This window comes from Geotrypetes seraphini, chromosome 10 (genome assembly GCF_902459505.1).
Source record: "Geotrypetes seraphini chromosome 10, aGeoSer1.1, whole genome shotgun sequence".
NCBI classification, from domain to species: Eukaryota; Metazoa; Chordata; class Amphibia; order Gymnophiona; family Dermophiidae; genus Geotrypetes; species Geotrypetes seraphini.
In genome coordinates this window covers 22,458,798-22,478,072 of record NC_047093.1, presented here as the reverse complement: position 1 = coordinate 22,478,072, position 19,275 = coordinate 22,458,798, and the positions used below count along the sequence as shown (strand labels likewise).

The 19,275-nt window shown below is 42.5% G+C and overlaps 1 protein-coding gene across 2 annotated transcripts in view; it reads right to left on the bottom strand.

The window, feature by feature from the left end:
* MMD (monocyte to macrophage differentiation associated) overlaps positions 1-19,275 on the bottom strand; it is a 44,360-nt gene that overhangs the window by 13,054 nt on the left and 12,031 nt on the right. For both annotated transcript variants that reach the window (XM_033961391.1, XM_033961392.1), the window contains exons 2-5: positions 13,899-14,022; positions 4,178-4,338; positions 2,598-2,672; positions 334-435 (exon numbers count right to left, since the gene is read on the bottom strand). In XM_033961391.1, the coding sequence (XP_033817282.1) occupies positions 334-435; positions 2,598-2,672; positions 4,178-4,338; positions 13,899-14,022 (462 nt within the window). The remainder of the gene's footprint in view (positions 1-333; positions 436-2,597; positions 2,673-4,177; positions 4,339-13,898; positions 14,023-19,275) is intronic.

The following is a 19,275-nucleotide window of genomic DNA, read 5'->3' as shown; positions in this document are numbered from 1 at the left end:
GCACACACCGGATTAGCGCGCAGTATAGCGCGTGCTAGCTGAAAAACTACCACCTGCTGAAGAGGAGGCAGTAGCGGCTACCATGCGCTACTCCGCGCATTAACGCATCTTTGTAAAAGGAGCCCTTAATCTTAAAACCTTTCTGAGAATGGAAGCTTTTTTTTTTTTTTATGATGAGTAAACACAATCCACTATCATCTGGAACGTAGCATGATAGAAAATTATGACAAGCACAACGATGTTTTATCCTTGGACAGAATTTTCTTTTGCTGATTTACTGGACAACAATTTCAGTAAAGTTTCATGATTAAATACAAACCAGTTATGTCTTACCTTTCATGGTAAAGAAATACATAGACCGTTCCTCCAGCAGCCATAAGCCATATAAACCAACGCATATGAGATGCCAAAGGTCCAAGCTCTCGTAAATTTAACCTAGAAAAAGGTGATAGCCATTATATGCATCACCCAATTTGGAAAACAAAACGATTTCTTTTCTTTTTTTTTGTGGGGGGGGGGGGGAGATAATGGCAAATAAAATTTAGCTTATTTGTGATCATCTCTGGAGCAAGGTGACTAAAGTCACCTGAAAAAAAAAACAAAACAGAGGTCTTAAATGAATTCTCTTACAGCAAACAATTTGCAATAAAACAGTTCAAACGCCATCATCCTCTTATGTGAAAAAAATAAAAAGGTTACAAAAGTTCAGATGTGTAACTTTAGCAGACTGCTTAAAGACCCGTGACACGAAAAAAATCAGCTGCTCTCAACATTCTGGATCTGCTGCTTCAGTCACTTTTTCCCAGAGGAAGGCCACATATATTGCAAAATGCCAGGGTTTCATTGTGGCCTGTTCCGTCTTTAAAAACGAGACTAAGCTAAAACATCAGTAGAAAGATGCAATTAAGGGCCTCTTTTATCAAGCCCATTCGCAAAGGCCGCCATGATAAATGCTTTGAAGCCCACAGGGATTTAAAGGGCTTTTGCCGTGCGGCTTCATAAAAGAGGCCCTAAGGGCCTCTTCTATTAAAACTGCGCTCGCAGTTTCTAGCGCAGGGAGCCGCGCTGAATGGCCCGTGCTGCTCCCAACGCTCATTGAGTTCCTATGACCGTCGGGAGCAGTGCGAGCCATTCAGCGCGGCGCTCTGCGCTAAAAACTAGAAGAGGGGGGTGTTACTGCATTTACCACTCCCCACCTTTCACAAAGCCGAGTTAGGCTTTTTTTTTTTTTATCGCCAGCCTTGGCGGTATTAGCTCTAATGCTCATAGGAGTTCTATGTGCATCAGAACTAATACCACCGCAACCAATGAAAGAAAAGCCTAAAGTGACTTCGTAAAAGGGGGGCTTAGTGTACCATAGTAAAAAATTTTAGGTCTCTATATAAATAGGACTGTATAACCAGTCGTATGTGCAAATTTCTTTCATACATATTTATTATAGACTAGTCTTACATTAACGGGTGCTAGAAAGCAGCCCCCTTTCCCTCTCCCCCTCCAGTTCCTCCCTAACTGTCTCTCCGTAGCCCCCCTTCTGTCTTCCCCCCCTAAGCAAAATGATCTGCCTCCCAGCACACCCCTCCCCCCGAAGCAGCTCCCTTTCCCTCTACCCCTCCAATTCCTCCCTGACAGTGTCTCCGTGGTCCCTCTTCTGTCTCCCCTCCCAAGCAAAGCTGTCTGCCTCCAAGCACAGCCCTTCTTCAAAGCAGGCCCCTTTCCCTCTCCAGCTCCATTCCTCCCTGTCTCTCCATGGTCCCCCTTCTGTCTCCCCCCCAAGCAAAGTTGTGTGCCTCCAAGCACACCCTTACTCCAAAGCAGGCCCCTTTCCCTCTTCCTCTTCCTTCTTCCCAGTTCCTCCCTGTCTCTTCGTGGCTCACGCGATTTTCTCTTCTCGCGGTCTGGCCAGTTCCCCTAGTCCCTTGCCGCCGCCGCCACCTCCTTCCCTTCCCGCAGTCGACAAACCTCTTGCCTCCAGCAGCCGCCGCAGCACTGTAAACACGTTGCTTCGCGGCCTCTACTGCCCCGATTTGCTCTTCCGTGTCCCTGATGACGTCATCAGAGAAACGAAAGAGCAAATGAAGGCAGTAGAGGCCGCGAAACAGCGTGTTTACAGTGCTGCGGCGGCTGCTGGAGGCAAGAGTTTTGTCGACCGCGGGAAAGCAAGGGGGTGGCGGCGGCGGCAAAGGACTAAGGTAGCCGGCCAGACCGCGAGAAGGGTGGGCTGAGAGGAACCTGGGACCATTGCAGAGGCTCGTTGCACAGTGTAAATACAGTTGCTCAGTGTGAGGCTTCCTTCGCTCTTCCGGGTCTGCATTATGACTCCTCAACGCGCCATCTAGCGCATGCGCAGTCGTGCGGCCACATCCCGACAGAAAAGGGATCAGGGAACACGTTTCGTACTGCGCATGCGCGGGCTAGCATTTTATTATTTAAGATATCCTGAAAACCTGACAGGCAAGGGGGTACTCCAGGACGGAATCGGGAAACACTGTCCTAAACGTCGCTTGTATTGTTGCAAACAACTGCCCATCTCTATTGCTGGACTGCTGAATATTTACGCCTATATTTCCAAAGCCCGACAAGGAGAATTTATTTCTTACCAGGGTGCATAGGATGCAGCAATGAAGATATAGATCACCATTCGGTCACACATGTGAAAACAATGCTCCATTGTCCTAGTGAGAAAGATATTTTTTTTAAAAAAATCTTTGTTTCTCCAAGTACTAAAATGTTAGCAGAAGAGCTAACCAAACCGAAAAACACAAATTATGATGAAAATGCATTTTTAAAAACACACCAGTCCTATAACTTTACATTTGACTTATTTACAAGGAAAGGATAAAAAGACCGCAGGAACGGGGGCGAAAAAAAGATTGGTAGCCGTGGATATGGGGACAAGGCCATTCACCGCCCCGTGGAGCAATGAATGGCCTTGTCCCCGCAGTAAAGTATCTGCCACGCATTGCCTCCCTTCCCACCTCTCCCAGTCAGCAGCCTTCCTCGCGATTGCGCAGTCAAGCAGCCCCCTCCCTCCTGATCGCCACGGTCCGGGCATCTCTTCCCTTCATTGGAGCATCTCCCCACCCTTCCCCTCGCCTTCTTTTGCGCTTTTCAGAGTTTTCTCTCTCTGAGAGGCCTGGATGCCACAGAAGCCCAGGCGGAAACAGGAAGCTGCGTCAGAGGAGACGTTTCTGGGTGGTCATGCGCGATTGTGAGAAGGCTGTGGCGCCGGGGCCGCCCAGAGAGAGAGAAAACTTTGATTCTGAAAAGCGCCCGCGAAGGTGACGGGGAGGGAGGAAGATGTCCCGATGAAGGGAAGCGGTTCAGTAGCGCTGAAGGGAAGTGGAGAGAGAGAGGGAGGAGAGAGAGGAACAGTCACTGCCAACTCCAGATTGTACCTTCTTTCTTGCTGCACCGTATGCCTAGAACAGGCTGCCAGAGTCGATACGTCATGCTCTGTCTCTAGCAGTGTTCAAATTCAAGCTAAAAGGCCACTTTTTTGAAGATGTTTTCAACTCTTAACTTCCACTGTCAGATACCTATACCCACTGTATTATTCTTTCTACCAGAAACCCCCCAACCCCGAGATGTCCTGTCTGTTCAAATTAGATTGTAAGCTCTTCCGAGCAGGGACTTTCTATTGAATGTTAAATGCACAGTGCTGCATATACCTTTCAGTGCTCTAGAAATGATAAATAGGGTGTCAGGTCAAAAGCGCGCTGGGACAAAGGCGCACGCAGACAATTGAGCGCAGCGCGGAGGCGCGCACCACAGAAAACTGTTTTTACGGCTCCGACGGAGGGGGCCGGGGGGGAACCCCCCCACTTTACTTAATAGAGATCGCGCCGCATTGTGGGGGGTGTGGGGGATTGTAACCCCCCACATTTTACTGAAAACTTCACTTTTTCCCTGTTTTTAGGGAAAAAGTTAAGTTTACAGGAAAATGTGGAGGGTTACAACCCCTCAAACCCCCCACAACGCCGGCGCGATCTCTATTAAGTAAACTGGGGGGGCTCCCCAACAAAAACCCCCGTCGGAGCCCCTAAAAACTGTAATTTTCTTTGGTGCGCGCCTCCGTCTTGCGCTCAGTTGTCGGCGCGCGCCTTTGTCTTTCGCCGAGTTGTCTATGAACCGATAAATAGTACTACTATACCCTGCTAGAACAAATAGGATGATTTACCTTAGGTGACTCTTTTTCCATGAAACAATATGGAACACAGTGGAAACGATGAACAGGGCACAGAGGCCTATTCCATATATGCAAGCAGTTATCTTTTCCCATCGATCATCTGACAGCCGATGGAGGAGTGTGCTTCCCACAATGGCTGGCACAATGAGGAACTAGGAAAGGAATCAGGAAACGTGTCAGCAGATGGATCGAGACAGACAATGCTTTCGAAAAAATTCATTCAGAGAAGTTGCTCGATTCAAACGTTACTTTGGCTTTTGCAGCCTAAAGATGCAACTCAATACATTCTCAAACAAAACGTTAAAAATACTGGTGAAATAACGGCCCGATCTTCAGGCTATAAGGAGGCCAATTTTATAATCATTTTCAAGTCTAAATAAGCTCTTATGCATTAGGTCATGCCTAAAAGAACACATTTATAGATAATTCAAAATATCGCCGTCAAACTTATACATAAAGGTAAAAAATATGACCATGTAACTCCTGTTTTGATTGATTTGCACTGGCTCCCCATTAACCATCGCATTACTTATAAAATTTTGCTTCTGGTATTCAAAACTCTATCCACGAGTGAACCACTATTTATAAATCGGATGCTCATCCCGCATAACTCATCACGCACTCTCCGATCTTTAGCGCAAGGACTATTGGCAGTTCCTTCTTTATAAGTTGTAGGCACTAGACGTCACGACATGTTTTCAATAGTGGTCCCCCAAACCACAATACATAAGAGATGAAAAAGAACTCAGTCATTTTAAAAATAAACTAAAAACCTTTCTTTTTAACGATGCCTTTAGTCTTTAAAATAAACATAATTTAAGCAGTGTAGTCAAGTCATTCCTCCTTATGTTTTTCCCCGACTGGTTCTCTCTTCTTTTTTTCTAAACATTAACTATGTAACTTTTCCCTTTTATCCTCTCGTATTTCTGTTGTGTTTGTTAATGAGTCTGTTTTTATACTCTTATTTACTTCATTTTAATTTGTATGTTTATTGATATGTTTATTATAACTCGTAATTCGCTTAGTAAATTATGGATAAGCGATTCATCAAATTTATAAAATAGAGTACCTAAAATTAGCGCTCATCATCCCAGTGCCACCGTGCGCTTACGTTTGCAGCACTGTAGGACCCCTCAGGAAGGCGTGTTCGCCGAAACATGGACCCTGTAGGGTCCGTTTGGATTTTTATCACTGTATTTTTTATCATTGTACTTTTTTCATTGCATTTTCATGTTTTTATATGTCAGTGGATAATAAATTATCTCCAGAACATCTGTATCCACAGTTTTTTTGCATTTTTGTTAGCTTTAGAAACTCAATAAAGATTTAAAATATAAGATTTGCTATCATTCCAAAATTGTGCAAAGCATTCCATTTGTACGCTGAAAATAGTCTTCACAAAGCTTTGCAGTCAAATACTTTCACTGACTTCCAAACAATTCTCAAGTAACGTTTATAGAGCTGTCAGAAGCGACAACCCAGATATACAAGATATCAATTTATGGGGCTTTTTGCCGCTGATGCTTCCTAATAGGCTTGTACACCACTAAGTAGCTATATTATTTTTATTAGCTTATATTTTTGGAATCCAGCTTTTAAGCTTGAATAAATAATTTAATGGAGACTTATCTTTAAAGGCCTGGTTCAAATTTTAACTGATGCCAGGAACAGCAGAATGCACATTTACGCCAGCCAACTGGCAAGTATAAACATATTAAAAACACATTTCTTCATGAATCCTTTTTGTTGAGTGGATAGAAGGGTTTTTATGTTGTACAGTAGTATATATGGATCATTGATATGACCCATATAGGCCAGATTCTGCAAATGGCGCCGTAACAGGCGGCCGCCTACAAAAATGCCGCAGATTCTGTATCAATCACGCAATGGCGCCATTTACAGAATTGAGGGTTTTACAGGCCTATATTACCGGCCTCTACCTTTGACAAAGAATCACGCCTAACGGCACCTAAGGTCACTTCCAGCACAAACCATGCCTACTTTGACCTTGGGAGCCTCTGTAGATGTGATTTGGGTGCCCACATTTTTTAACTGAGATTTTAACTGGTGTTTAATTGGCGCAGTCAATTAGTGTGCCATTTAGACCAATTAAGTTAGGTGCCAGTAGGCCGCCTAACTTACGGTGCCATTTACAGAATTTGGTCCTATGTCTATAATGTTATTGTTGATTTTATTGGTGATGCTGTTTGTGTATTGGTTTTGTTTTTTTTTTTAAATACAGTGGTACCTCGGTTTACGAATGCACCGGTTTGCGAGTGTTTTGCAAGATGAGCAAAACATTTGCAAAATTGGTGCCTCGGAAACCGAGCATGGCTCGATTTATGAGCACCCCCCCCCCGCAATCCGGCATCCCCCCTGCCTCGAACCGGCACCCCCCCCCCCCGCCACGATCCGACCCCCCCGCCATGATTGGGCACCCCCCGCCACGATCCGACCCCCTCGACACAATTGGGCACCCCTCCGCCACGATCCGACCCCCCCCCCGACACAATTGGGCACCCCCTGCCGATTCTTACCCTCATCTGGGCACTCTTGAAAATCAGCCTTCTCCTCTGCTGGGCCTTGAGCATCTGAGCATTGTGTTTGGGGGGGGGGGTCGGATCGTGGCGGGGAGGTGCCCAATCGTGTCGGGGGGGTCAGATCGTGGTGGGGGGTGCCGGATTGCAGGGGGGGTGCCGGATTGCAGGGGGGGTGCCTGATCGCGGGGGGGGGGGGCTTCGAGGGGAGCAATGCCGGTTCTCGGGGGGAGGAGGGGGGGGAAACGCATCAAAGCAAGTTTCCATTATTTCCTATGGGGAAACTCGCTTTGATAAACGAGCATTTTGGATTACGAGCATGCTCCTGGAACGGATTATGCTCGTAATCCAAGGTACCACTGTATGTGTATATTTTGAAACTCATCTAAATTTATTTAGGTGCCTAACTATAGGCAGTTGGGTATATAAATGCTAGTATTTTATAGCCTGCAAGCTTAACTGCTTGACATGTCCCTGATCTGCCTGTACCCCCTCCCTCTATGGCAGGGGTGTCAAAGTCCCTCCTCAAAGGCCGCAATCCAGTTGAGTTTTCAGGATTTCCCCAATTAATATGCATGAGATCTATTAGCATACAATGAAAGCAGTGCATGCAAATAGATCTCATGCATATTCATTGGGGAAATCCTGAAAAGGTATAGAAGATGAAAAAGTGAGGCTATAATGGAAACAACCACAACGCAGCAATCCTCACTCACAGGATCAAAAAAGTAGGATGGCAACCAGGTTCCCAAAGTCATTAACATCAATACTTTGGATCATCTGTTATATTATTGTCCTTTGATACTTAATTTCTGGAAATCAATTTGGAGACAAATTAATCTTATTCTTGATTCAGCAATTCCCCTAACGTATGAAGCCATAATCTGGGGTACGCTTTTACATGATAGAAACTTTCAAGATCATGAACGGCATAGAGAAGGTAGACAAGGAAAGATTCTTCAGACTACGGGGAACCACAAGTACAAGGGGGCACTCGGAGCAACTGAAAGGGGACAGGTTTAGAACTAACGCCAGGAAGTTCTTCTTCACTCAGCGGGTTGTGGACACATGGAACACGCTCCCGGAGGATGTGATCGGGCAGAGTACGCTACGGGGATTCAAAGAGAGATTGGATAGATTCCTGAAGGATAGGGGGATTGAAGGGTACAGACAGAGGTAGATAGGGATATAGGGCTAAATCAAGACAACCTGACAGGTCGTGGACCTGATGGGGCCGCCGTGGGTGCGGACTGCTGGGCGTGATGGACCTCTGGTCTGACCCAGTGGAGGCAACTTCTTATGTTCTTACATGTCAAGCCTTCTTTGGATAAATATAAAAGTCAACTTTTTATGATAATGACGGGAATAGCTATCCAATTGATTACACATAATTGGAAGAGGTATAACAGACTAAATTACACGTTTTGGTGGACAAATGTTTGTACCACGTATAAATATGAAAAAATGAATGCAGAGTGTTTGGGGTTTAGCAGGACATTTAATAGAGTGTGGAGTCCAATGACTATATTTGTAACATCATAATAATTGTAATGTATTTATTTATTTTTTTGAGGTTGGTAGAATTGCTTACACATCCAGGGGAGGGAAAGATATTTTGTTTATTAAAATACTTAATTATAATATAATTACATAATTTGTCTTATTGTAGTAATTTGGTAAGGGGGGGAGAAAATGATTGTTCTAAGTATAAATTGTAAGTTTAATAATGCTTTTTATGAAATATTTATGTTCAGATATTTGTATTGCATTGTCAAAGTTTAAAAATCAATAAAGATTTATAAAAAAAAAATAATAATAATCCAATGCAGATGTTTTGACTTGGCTCATATCACTGCCTCCTTTATCAAATGCAGCTTAATTAATTACTATATTATTTCTTCAGAAATAAAAACTAATAGACAGCATAGTTTCCTTTTTGTTTATCGTTTACCGCTATTGTGGTTTTGTAAAGGGGGAGGTTAATAGACTGTGACGCCATTTCATGGAAATTTACCAAACTACTCTCATAGAATACCAACTAAAGGCAGTTATACACAATTAAAGCCAATTAAGCAATTATTGGACAGAATTGTGTTAAAGCCAATTAACATCTAATTAATCTATTAATTTACATGCAAAACTGAACTTATTCTGTAAGTGCTGTATACAAATCTGTACACTATTTGGAAATGTGGGCATGCAACTTTCTAGAATTAGGGGGTAGTTGTTCTCAGGGATGGCATCTGAGCAGAAGTGAAGGTACAAAGGTTTATCAGGGTGCCGGCACCTACCTAACCCTGGGCTACTTCCTAATGCTGCCGCAGACCTGCCTACTTTTTGGCAGTGGTCAGAAGTGATATTCAGTGGCACTGCTTGCTTTAATGCTGCTGAATATGGGGGGGAAGGGGCAGTGACAAGCAATTCAAGCCGACAGAAGCCTCTTCTGCTTGCTTGGCTAGATGGTTTTCATTTAATTTCAGAAAGGATCTCAGAATTTATTGATTCTGTGCTTAGGCACAAGAGAAATCTACACACACAATGCTTTGTTCACACTTGGACTCCGTATTTGAACATTTTGACTCCTGAGAGTCGTAGCCGTGTTTTGAATAGACTTCACCTCTGAATCTGTGCTTCTATGTGTCTTTGATGTTCCCTGCCTAAAAGTTTTCGGTATCTGAGGGGGGAGGGGGAAGGGGGGGTGGGGGGTTGGGGTTTCTTTGCTGTGGGAGGGGGGTGAGGTGGGTCCGGGGAGGGCATAAGAGTCCAGTCCTCCGCGGGTGTTTGTTAAAAATGCATACCATGGTTGTTATGCTTATTGTATTTACTTTTGCTTAATAAAAATAGATTTGAACACAAAAAAAAAAGCATATACACGAGCATTAAATAATCAAAGGGACTTATTACTACAGTATATGGTACCTGAACCCGAAGCTGAGAAGCTAGTATGTGTATTGAACAACAATACGGCATTCACAACAAGTTTAGTTCTTTGCTAAAATCTTGAGGAAACATTGGAATTGTTTATCTATACATCCTTGCTTTCAAGATGTACAAATAACGACAGCTTATTCTAGAAATAAGAATTTACAGGAACTAATGTGTCCAGCTAGTAAGGGAGCAACACAAACCATTGAATCATGGAGCAGCCAGGGTGGGCAAGTGGGACACTATAAATGCGGACATTGTTCAGTATGTAATAATATTCAGGAAGGTAAATCATTCATTAATCCATCTGATAAGAGAGAATATACATTGACATCATATACCACCTGCGATACGAGTGGAATAATTTATGCTATATGTTGCCCATGTAATTTATTATATATCGGACAGACTTCAAGACACTTTAAAACAAGAATCATTGAACATAGATCTTGTCTGTGCACCTATGGTGCAACATTGTTTAGACACTAATCACACCTTTTCAGAAATGCGCTGCTGGATTATAGATCATTTGCATCCATCAAATAAGGGAAGGGACAAATCAGACAAAGAGAACAAAAATGGATATTTAAATTGAAAACTTATACCTCGTATGGATTGAATGCTAGAATAGAATGGTGCACATTTTTTTGAAATTCTAACCGGAAGTGACTGCGATTGGCAGTTCTCCCGTTTTTAGACAACTGTGATTGGTTGGTGTGTACTTCCTCTTTCGCCTTAAAAACTCGGACAGACGCTGAGCCGCCATTTCTTAAGAAGAGAATCATTGAAGCGGTAGCTCTTACTTTAGAGTGAGTAATTTTGCAGTAAGATATAGTTTACAGAAAATAGTTATTCTTAAAAGTTACTAGATCCATTGTGTTTTTCAGATAATCCCCTGATATAGCGGATACGCAAAACAGGGCCTGTCGGGATAGCTAAAAGAAATCTATGGGATATCTAAAAGGAGGAGTGTGTGGCGTGGTGGTTGAAGCCACAGCCTCAGCACCCTGGGGTTGTGGGTTCAAATCCCACGCTGCTCCTTGTGACCCTGGGCAAGTCACTTAATCCTCCATAGTCACTTAATTCTCCAGGTATGTTAGATAAATTGTAAGCCCACCGGGACAGATAGAGAAATGCTTGAATACCTGATTGTAAAAACCGCTTAGATAACCTTGATAGGCGGTATATAAAATCCTAATAAACTTGAAACTTGAAATCTATAAGTGAAATCTAAATTAGCCTCTTGAGTGCGATAGATTTGCACTTGGCTTCAGCTGCAGACTGCAGTGATTTTGTAATATCAGAAGACTAAAATATAAGTGTTTGTTTTCTTATTTGTTGGAAATATATTGAATACCTATGACAAATGGCTTAACAGTGATTACTTCAAAGTAATACAATAGTGATTGATATAAGATATAACGGAGTTTTTTTAAGACCAAGGATGTATTTCTCTATGGCAACAAAGTATTTGCTATAGAAAATTTCCCAGGCTTGATCCTGAGAAACACTGAGGTCTTTTTCTCCGGTTAAAAAACCTTTTAAGAAACGTGGCTTATTATCTCTGATATTTAGAATGTGGGTGAATATCATTTATGTGTAGATATATTTATTGAAGATATTCAGCTTGTACTGAAATAATTTTGTCATTTAGAAACATTGTAACATGATGGCAGATAAAGGCCAAATGGCCCATCTGCAGCATCCACTATCTCCTCCTCTCTCTATTGGCTAAGGCTCTTTACACCTGCATTGTGATGTCATAGAACTTTATAGAAACATTGTAACATGATGGCAGATAAAGGCCAAATGACCCAACCACAGCATCTACTATCTCCTCCTCTCCCTATTGGCTAAGGCTCTTAACATTTGCATCTCCTCTTTCTATAGGCTAAGGCTCTTTACACCTGCATTGTGATGTCACAGAACTTTATGGTTTTAGAAACATTGTAACATGATGGCAGATAAAGGCCAAATGGCCCATCTAGTCTGCCCGAGATCCCACGTGCCTATCCCAGGCCCTTTTGAATTCAGACACAGTCTCTGTTTCCAGAACAAACAAAGCAAAAAACTGCAGACCTTGTACACGATGCAGGCAGGCTTTATTATGACAAGTAAATATAGGTTAAAAACCTTTTACCAGGTGAGGGACCCAACACGGTCCGTGTTTCGGACTAACCTTCGTCAGGGGTCCAAATTTGGTAAAGCAGAAAATTATCAAAAGAAAAAAGCCTTGGGTGATTAGCCGATAGGTGACATGCTGAAAAAACCGCCCGAAGGTTAGTCCGAAACACGGACCGTGTTGGGTCCCTCACCTGGTAAAAGGTTTTTAACCTATATTTACTTGTCATAATAAAGCCTGCCTGCATCGTGTACAAGGTCTGCAGTTTTTTGCTTTGTTTGTTCTGGATTGTTTTTCACTGCAGACAGTTGAACCTTGTTTTCCTCCTTGGATTTGGTTTTTTGCTTTACAGTCTCTGTTTCCACCACCTCTTCTGGGAGACTGTTCCACGCATCTACTACCCTTTCTGTAAAAAAGTATTTTCTTAGATTACTCCGGAGCCTATCACCTCTTAACTTCATCAGTTCAACACTTTATCATCTAAGCTTTGGCTAAACTATTAACGCATTAGAATTCTACGGGGTCAATTTTGAAAATGATTTATCCAGCCAGAAATGACTCCTGGCTGGTCAAAAACACCTCTCCGAGGCCAGCTACTAATTTTCAGTGGCCCTTAACAGGTCAGTACCGCTGAAATAACCTGTTAATACCTCACTGAAACTGAGTTATTTGGGGGGCGTTCTGGAAGCAGGGCTGGCACTTGTCTAGTTAAGTGACGATATTCAACACTTTGTAACTGGCTAGATTAATCTCATAAATAGGATCACATAAAAGTCAGTGCTGTCTCTATGTAGTAACCCATAACTGGTTAAGTGCTGAATATCACCACTTGGACATGGCCCAGCACTGAACTTCTGGGTTTAACACCTGCAAAGCAGTGATCGCCACCGGCTTACCTTTGGGTCTCTGCTATCAAACCTTTTAAAGTAAAAGTTAGGCATTACAGGGCAATGCTATAATCCAGGTGCCGCAACTTATGAACATAACCTAAGAACATAAAAGCCGCCATACTGGGACAGACCAAAGGTCCATCAAACTCATTATTCTATTTCCAAAGTGGTCAGCCCAGGTCACAAGTACCTGGCAAGATCCTAGGAATAAGCAGTGGATTTCCCCAAGTCCACCTTAATAATGGATTATGAACTTCTTTTAGGAAGTTAGTCAAACCTTTTTTTAAACCCTGCTAAGTGAACTGCTTTCACCACAATCTCCAGCAATGAATTCCAGAGTTTAATTACACAAGGAGTGAAGAAATATTTTCTCTGGTTTGTTTTAAATTTACTACTTAGCAGCTTCATCGCAAGTCCCCTAGTCCTAGTATTTTTGGACTCTTTCTGGACTTGGACATAAGGAATATGATTACCTGCCAAAGGCTTGCATGCGCTAAACATAAGCGCTAATACCGACTGGATCGCTGTTGGCTGATTCTCTGGCCGACTTTGGAAGAGCAATTGATGTACCAAAACAACTGCATGCAAATGATTAGCGCGGAGGTTCTAGTCTCACTCATTCAGTTGATTGGTGTGAGCGACTCTCACACATGTGCAAAGCCAGCAAAGGGAAGCCCGAGCAGCTGAGAAGCAGGGGAAGCCCCGAAATCAGCCTCCTGCCACTCAGCTGTTCGGGGTAGGAAACCTTTTTTTCTTTTAATGGACAGATGTGTGTGTGTTACACATGCACAATATCTGCCCCATTAAAAAAAAAGCACTCCCCAACGTCCCAGCACTGGGAACCAACCAACCAACCAACCAACAACCCCCCCCCATTCTGTCCCCATCCCCCCAGAAGAGAAAATTGGCAGGAGGGATGCCCACTCCCCACTGGCATCAGAGGCTGCCCCCCTCCCGAACCATCCCTTCCCCCTTCCCACCTGGAAAAAAAAAAAGGCAAGAGGGATGGGCGGCGGAGAGGTGCCGGCACCCCTAACAAAATGGTGCCTGGGGCGGTCCACCCCCCCCTTCTGTTTACTAAGCCACTAGAGTCCTGAATCTCATGGAGATTTTTGGCCAAAGTAGCTCTTGCTTGTAAAATAACGTAAACATTGCGAAAGTCTGTCACAAAGACAAAGTAATATTTTACATTTTCAGGTTAAACTGATGATAGCCAGAAGAGAGATGAATGCACTTACTGCATGGGTATAACAGTTAGCAGCATGTTCATACCAAGTAGGTTTATAGCGGCAGTTTGCCGGTGCGCGATGGTTCATGAATTTGTCAAAAGAAGAACTCCTCTTGGGAAAGGTCATTTCTTTTCTGAAACAAGAAGAAAGAAATGTATTTTTACACACTGTACAATATGCGTAAAATTCTTTTCAAGTTTCAAATATATTTGATATCCCGCCTATCATTATGTCTAGGTGGTTTACAGTAGGTTACAATAAAGTTAAAAATAGAGGGATTAAAAATAAAAACAACAGACGAGGACATATAATTATAAGAGCATATTGGCATATTGACTAGAGATACAAAAGGGGGGGGGGAGGAAAAAAATACAATATAAAAAAAAACAAAAACAAATATAAGGGCCTTACACATTGGGAAGGGTAAACTACTTCTTAGGGAGTAAAGGCATCCTTAAATAGAAAGGTCTTTAGATTCGTCCTATATATGAGTAAGGATATTTCATTCGCGATATGACTTGGAAGCGTGTTCCATAAAGTAGGGGCTGCAACAGAAAAGATTGTTTTACGTGTTGTGTCATAAAATATATAGCGAAGTGAAGGAATTGAAAGGAGACTCTGTTGAGGAGTTCGTAATAGTCACAATATTGTGAGGGATCAATAGTCTGTCAATGAAAACTGGTGTATTTTCTTGTTTTGATGTTTGACAACCTACTTGCGACTCAAGCAGCAAAACTCAACCACTCCATTTCCAACCTGCTGACAACAACAAGTGACCTCAAAACATTTCGAAGAGAGATCCAAACCCTGCTATTCAAGAAACTCCTTAACTCTCACCCTCACTCCTCTCCTCCCTGGTAAAATCCCCTCTCAAAGCCTCCATTTCTCTGGTAATCTTTTCCTCTTCTAAATATCAACCAAGATTTACAGTCCCCTAAAATGTAAAGCTCCTGGAAATGTCCAGCTTTCCCAATTGTTATCCTATTTGTAATATTGTCTAGAAATGTCCACTTATCTTATTTGTTATCGAATTCGCAATTTCTCCTGGAAATATCCAGCTTTCTTATCTCACTTGTAACAAAAAATTGTTATCCTATTTTTAATATTGCCTAGAAATGTCCACTTACCTTATTTGTTATCTAATTCACAATTTCTTCTGGAAATATCCAGTTTTCTTATGTCACTTGTAACAAAAAATTGTTATCCTATTTGTAATATTGCCTAGAAATATCCACTTACCTTATTTGTTATCTAATTCGCAATTTCTCCTGGAAATATCCAGCTTTCTTATCTCACTTGTAACAAAAAATTATAACTATCCTGGAAATGTCCAGTTAGCTCTTTTGTAATCCGCCTAGAACTGCAAGGTATAGGCGGAATAGAAGTCACTAATGTAATGTAAAACAAGAAGTAAGATTTTGAAGGAGATGCAGTGAGGGATATGGGTAACCAGTGAGCGTGTTTCAAGAGAGGAGTAACATGATCGTAATTTTTTAGCCTTGTAGATGAGTTTAACTGCAGTGTTTTGTATCTTGGTTTATACCTTGGTAAAGGGAATTGCAGTAGTCCAGATGTGCATCAACATATATGGAAGTCCTTTTCATTTTTTTTGTACCTTCAAAATAACCCAACAAAAACAAGTCCTCTAATCCCCCTCCCAGCCCACACCTTGGGTCATTGGGGGCAAGAGCAAAGCCCCCTCACTCCTGCCCCTTGCAACTGCCAATACCAAATGGCTATCATGTGCTCTATTCAACAAAATTTTAGGATGTGTGCCAAAGATTATGCATGAAACTGAGCAGAATAGCTAGTAGCCCTGGGCCTACCTTCAAAGCCTTTGTGGTCCGGTGGGCTCTTTGGGGTAGGAGCGATCTCAAGTTGCTCTTCCATCTGCTGTCTCCACAGTCAAAATACAGTAATTACTATGCGAATTCTGCAGGAGATTACGGCAACCATTTTTAAATTGAAACAGTATGAGCGGGAGTAACTAGGGATCCCTCTTGCCCCAAAGAGACCACCAGAGTTTTGAAGGTGGATCCAAGGAGGGCGTTTGGGTAGGGGAGAGTGGCGAGTTTCAATTTCAAATTAAAATACACTTGTATTTTCGGCTGACACCGAAGCATGATTGAATCTGGATTTCAGGATGGTTTCGGTGCAAAATCTGAAATTTGGCCAGACTCTAGCCCGATGTTTTAATCCCTATTACACTATTCTCCAGAAGATCTGCAAAACATAAAACAAATGAATGCTTATTTAGATAAGCCAACGAAAAGCACTGCAAATTTCTGGGAAATGTTTATGAGCAATTAAATGGTATCGCACCGCCCTGTTCAAGTGCCATTTTGGTCCCGAAGAAAGCTGCTCACTTATCTGAAAATATACAGTATTTGAAAAGCAAAGTATTTCTACAAATTAAAATCTCTGTACGTGAAATACAATCCATGCATTTTCTATCTCTAGTGTGAACTTTAGAAACAACCCATAAACAAGGTAAAATTAAAATGATGTTCCATTTAAGGGAAACGGAAGTCTGTCCGATTTTATTCAGTGCCAAGTTGTTCATTTTTATTTGACTGAGCAAAAAATGTAAGTCTACCTCCAACTTAGGAATCAAGGAAACTCTTATATCTTGGCATCCCAAGTCCTCTAAATTTTCTTCACACTTCTACCTCTAACCCTCTGTTGTAGTTCCTTCCTATTTCTCCTACTGTAAACCGCGTCGAGCTCTACGAACGTGGAGATGATGCGGTACACAAACCTAAGGATTAGATTAGATTAGATTATTTGCCAAATAAGGCCTATTAAGGTATGTGAAGTCCATTCTGTGCCTGATGGAAGAGGCTCAAGGTCCAGGGAATGTGCATGCAGATCAGTTATAGCTCTGGTTAGTATATTTGATTTCCAATTTAAGTCTTAGGCTCAAGAACACCTTGAAAAGATGGTTAATGTAACATGAAATTAAAAAAGGAATAAATGATGCAGCATATGGGGAAATGTTCTCTCTCTCTCTAATTAGCGATGCCCAGCTACAGTTAATAGCTGCTACAGTTCAGACATAACTGAACTGGTCTGTGAAGAGATCCTTAGGACGAGACGTTAACAGCGGGATCTGGAAAGGCTCGTTTGTCACCTGTTGAGCCCCCCTCCCCCCCCCGTCCTTGCCACTTGCAATCCATTCTCTTCACATAGTCATGATATAATCACCACACAAAAGGCTCCTTTTACGAAAGCGCGTTAAGGCCCTATCGCGCGCTAGCCGCTACCGTCTCCTCTTCAGCAGGTGATAGTTTTTTGGCTAGCGTGTGCTAATCTGGTTAGCGGGCTAATTTTCTTGGGAAAACAGTTGTAGCTGTGTTTATTGAATCCAAAATAGACTGCCAGAAATTCACTCTCATTAAATTGATATTCAAATGTCCACATATTTATATAGCGCCTCTTTTAAGTTACTTTAAGAACATAACAATTGCTGGGTACAGATAAGAGTAGAGGTAAGGTTATAGGGATAGGATTAGAGGTAATTTATAAAATTAGGATTAGAGGTAATTTATAAAATTAGTCAGAGAAACCGCAAATAACATGGTGGGAGACCTGGCCTGTTCCTGAAGGAGAGGCAAAACATGGTGAAGAAAGTGCTGGGAATCAGCGATTTTCTCTGTAAACGCTTGGAATCAGCGATTTCTCTATGCAAGCTGATGTAATTTGGGGGAGGAGCCAGTAAGCTAAGAACCGTGAATAATTGCAACCGCGAATGCTGAACTCGCAGGACTTGAGAATGCTCAGATGCTCAAGGCCCAGCAGAGGAGAAGGTCGATTTTCAAGAGTGCCCAGATGAGGGTAAGAAGTGGCAGAGGGTGCCCAATCATGTTGGGGGGGGGGGGTCGGATCGTGGCGGGGGGGTGCCCAATCATGGCGGGGGGGTCGGATCATGGCAGGGGGGTGCCGGTTCGAGGCAGGGGGGGTGGCAGATCGCGGGGGGGGGGGGTGCCGGATTGCGGGGGGGGGGGGGGGGGGTGCTCGTAAATCGAGCCATACTCGGTTTCCGAGGCACCGATTTTGCAAATGTTTTGCTCGTCTTGCAAAACACTCTCAAACCGGTGCACTTGTAAACCAAGGTACCACTGTATTTATAAAAAAAAAAAACAAAAAACAATACACAAACAGCATCACCAATAAAATCAACAATAACATTATAGACATAGGACCAAATTCTGTAAATGGCACCGTAAGTTATGTGGCCATAGACAACTTCTTATGTTCTTATGAATATGGTGAAACCGCGAATAACATGGTGGGAGACCTGGCCTGTTCCTGAAGGAGAGGCAAAACACGGTGAAGAAAGTGCTGGGAATCAGCGATTTTCTCTGTAAACGCTTGGAATCAGCGATTTCTCTATGCAAGCTGATGTAATTTGGGGGGAGGAGCCAGTAAGCTAAGAACTGTGAATAATCGCAATCGCGAATGTTGAAACCGCGAATACGGAGAAGTGTACTACTCACTCGCTCTCTCACTGAGCATTCCTCTTCCTCAAACTGAACTTTAACACAAAATGAAAGACGCTTCCCAGAAAACCTGTGCTTCAAATGCTTTTTCCGCTGCTACAGACTAGTAGAGCTGCCTCGCTGTCTATAATACAGTTCGGTGGATTTCACAACTCCAGCATCACCAGGCAGAAACAAAGGTCAGTTTGATCCCTTTTTTTTTTTTAATATTAAGGGGTCAGAAGTCTCCTGGAATACTTTCTGACACTGCCACAGTCTGCTCTGTACACAATGGGAAAAAAATTGCAGCACAATGATTTTAAAACTGGGCCTAAGTGGCTTTTTGCTCACACATATGTTCAAATGTTTTTTATTATTCCAGCGAAAACATACAAATATCAGTTGCATACATGTCCAAATAACAACAGTGCAAACTCACACCCTCCCCTCCCCTCCCTTCCCTCCCCCCCCAAAAAAAGAGTCCAATGCTGCTATCAAAACAGAGAGGTAAAGAGAGTCCTAACAATTCAAGAGTCTACTGCGAGCATACGGTGTAAGGTCCTGCCAGAAACACTCCCAGGTCTGACAAAATTTGCGGCCTGTTCCACGATTTTGCTCACACATATAAGAATATATTCCTATACAGCCAGAGAAAAGTTATTTGAAAATTACTAGCATTGGAAATCTTTTTTTTTTTTTTTTTTTAATTCTTTATTGATTTTCAAACTATAAATGTGCAATAAATGATTCACAATTTTGTACATTATATAATAAGCGCTACAAAACTTACAAATATTACTGCACAAAAAAATCCCCCCCCCCCACAGCTAATAAACAAATATATCAAAACCTTCATGAAACTATTCAGAAAATCCCCGGATCAATTCCAATTCCACTCCCTTCTCTTG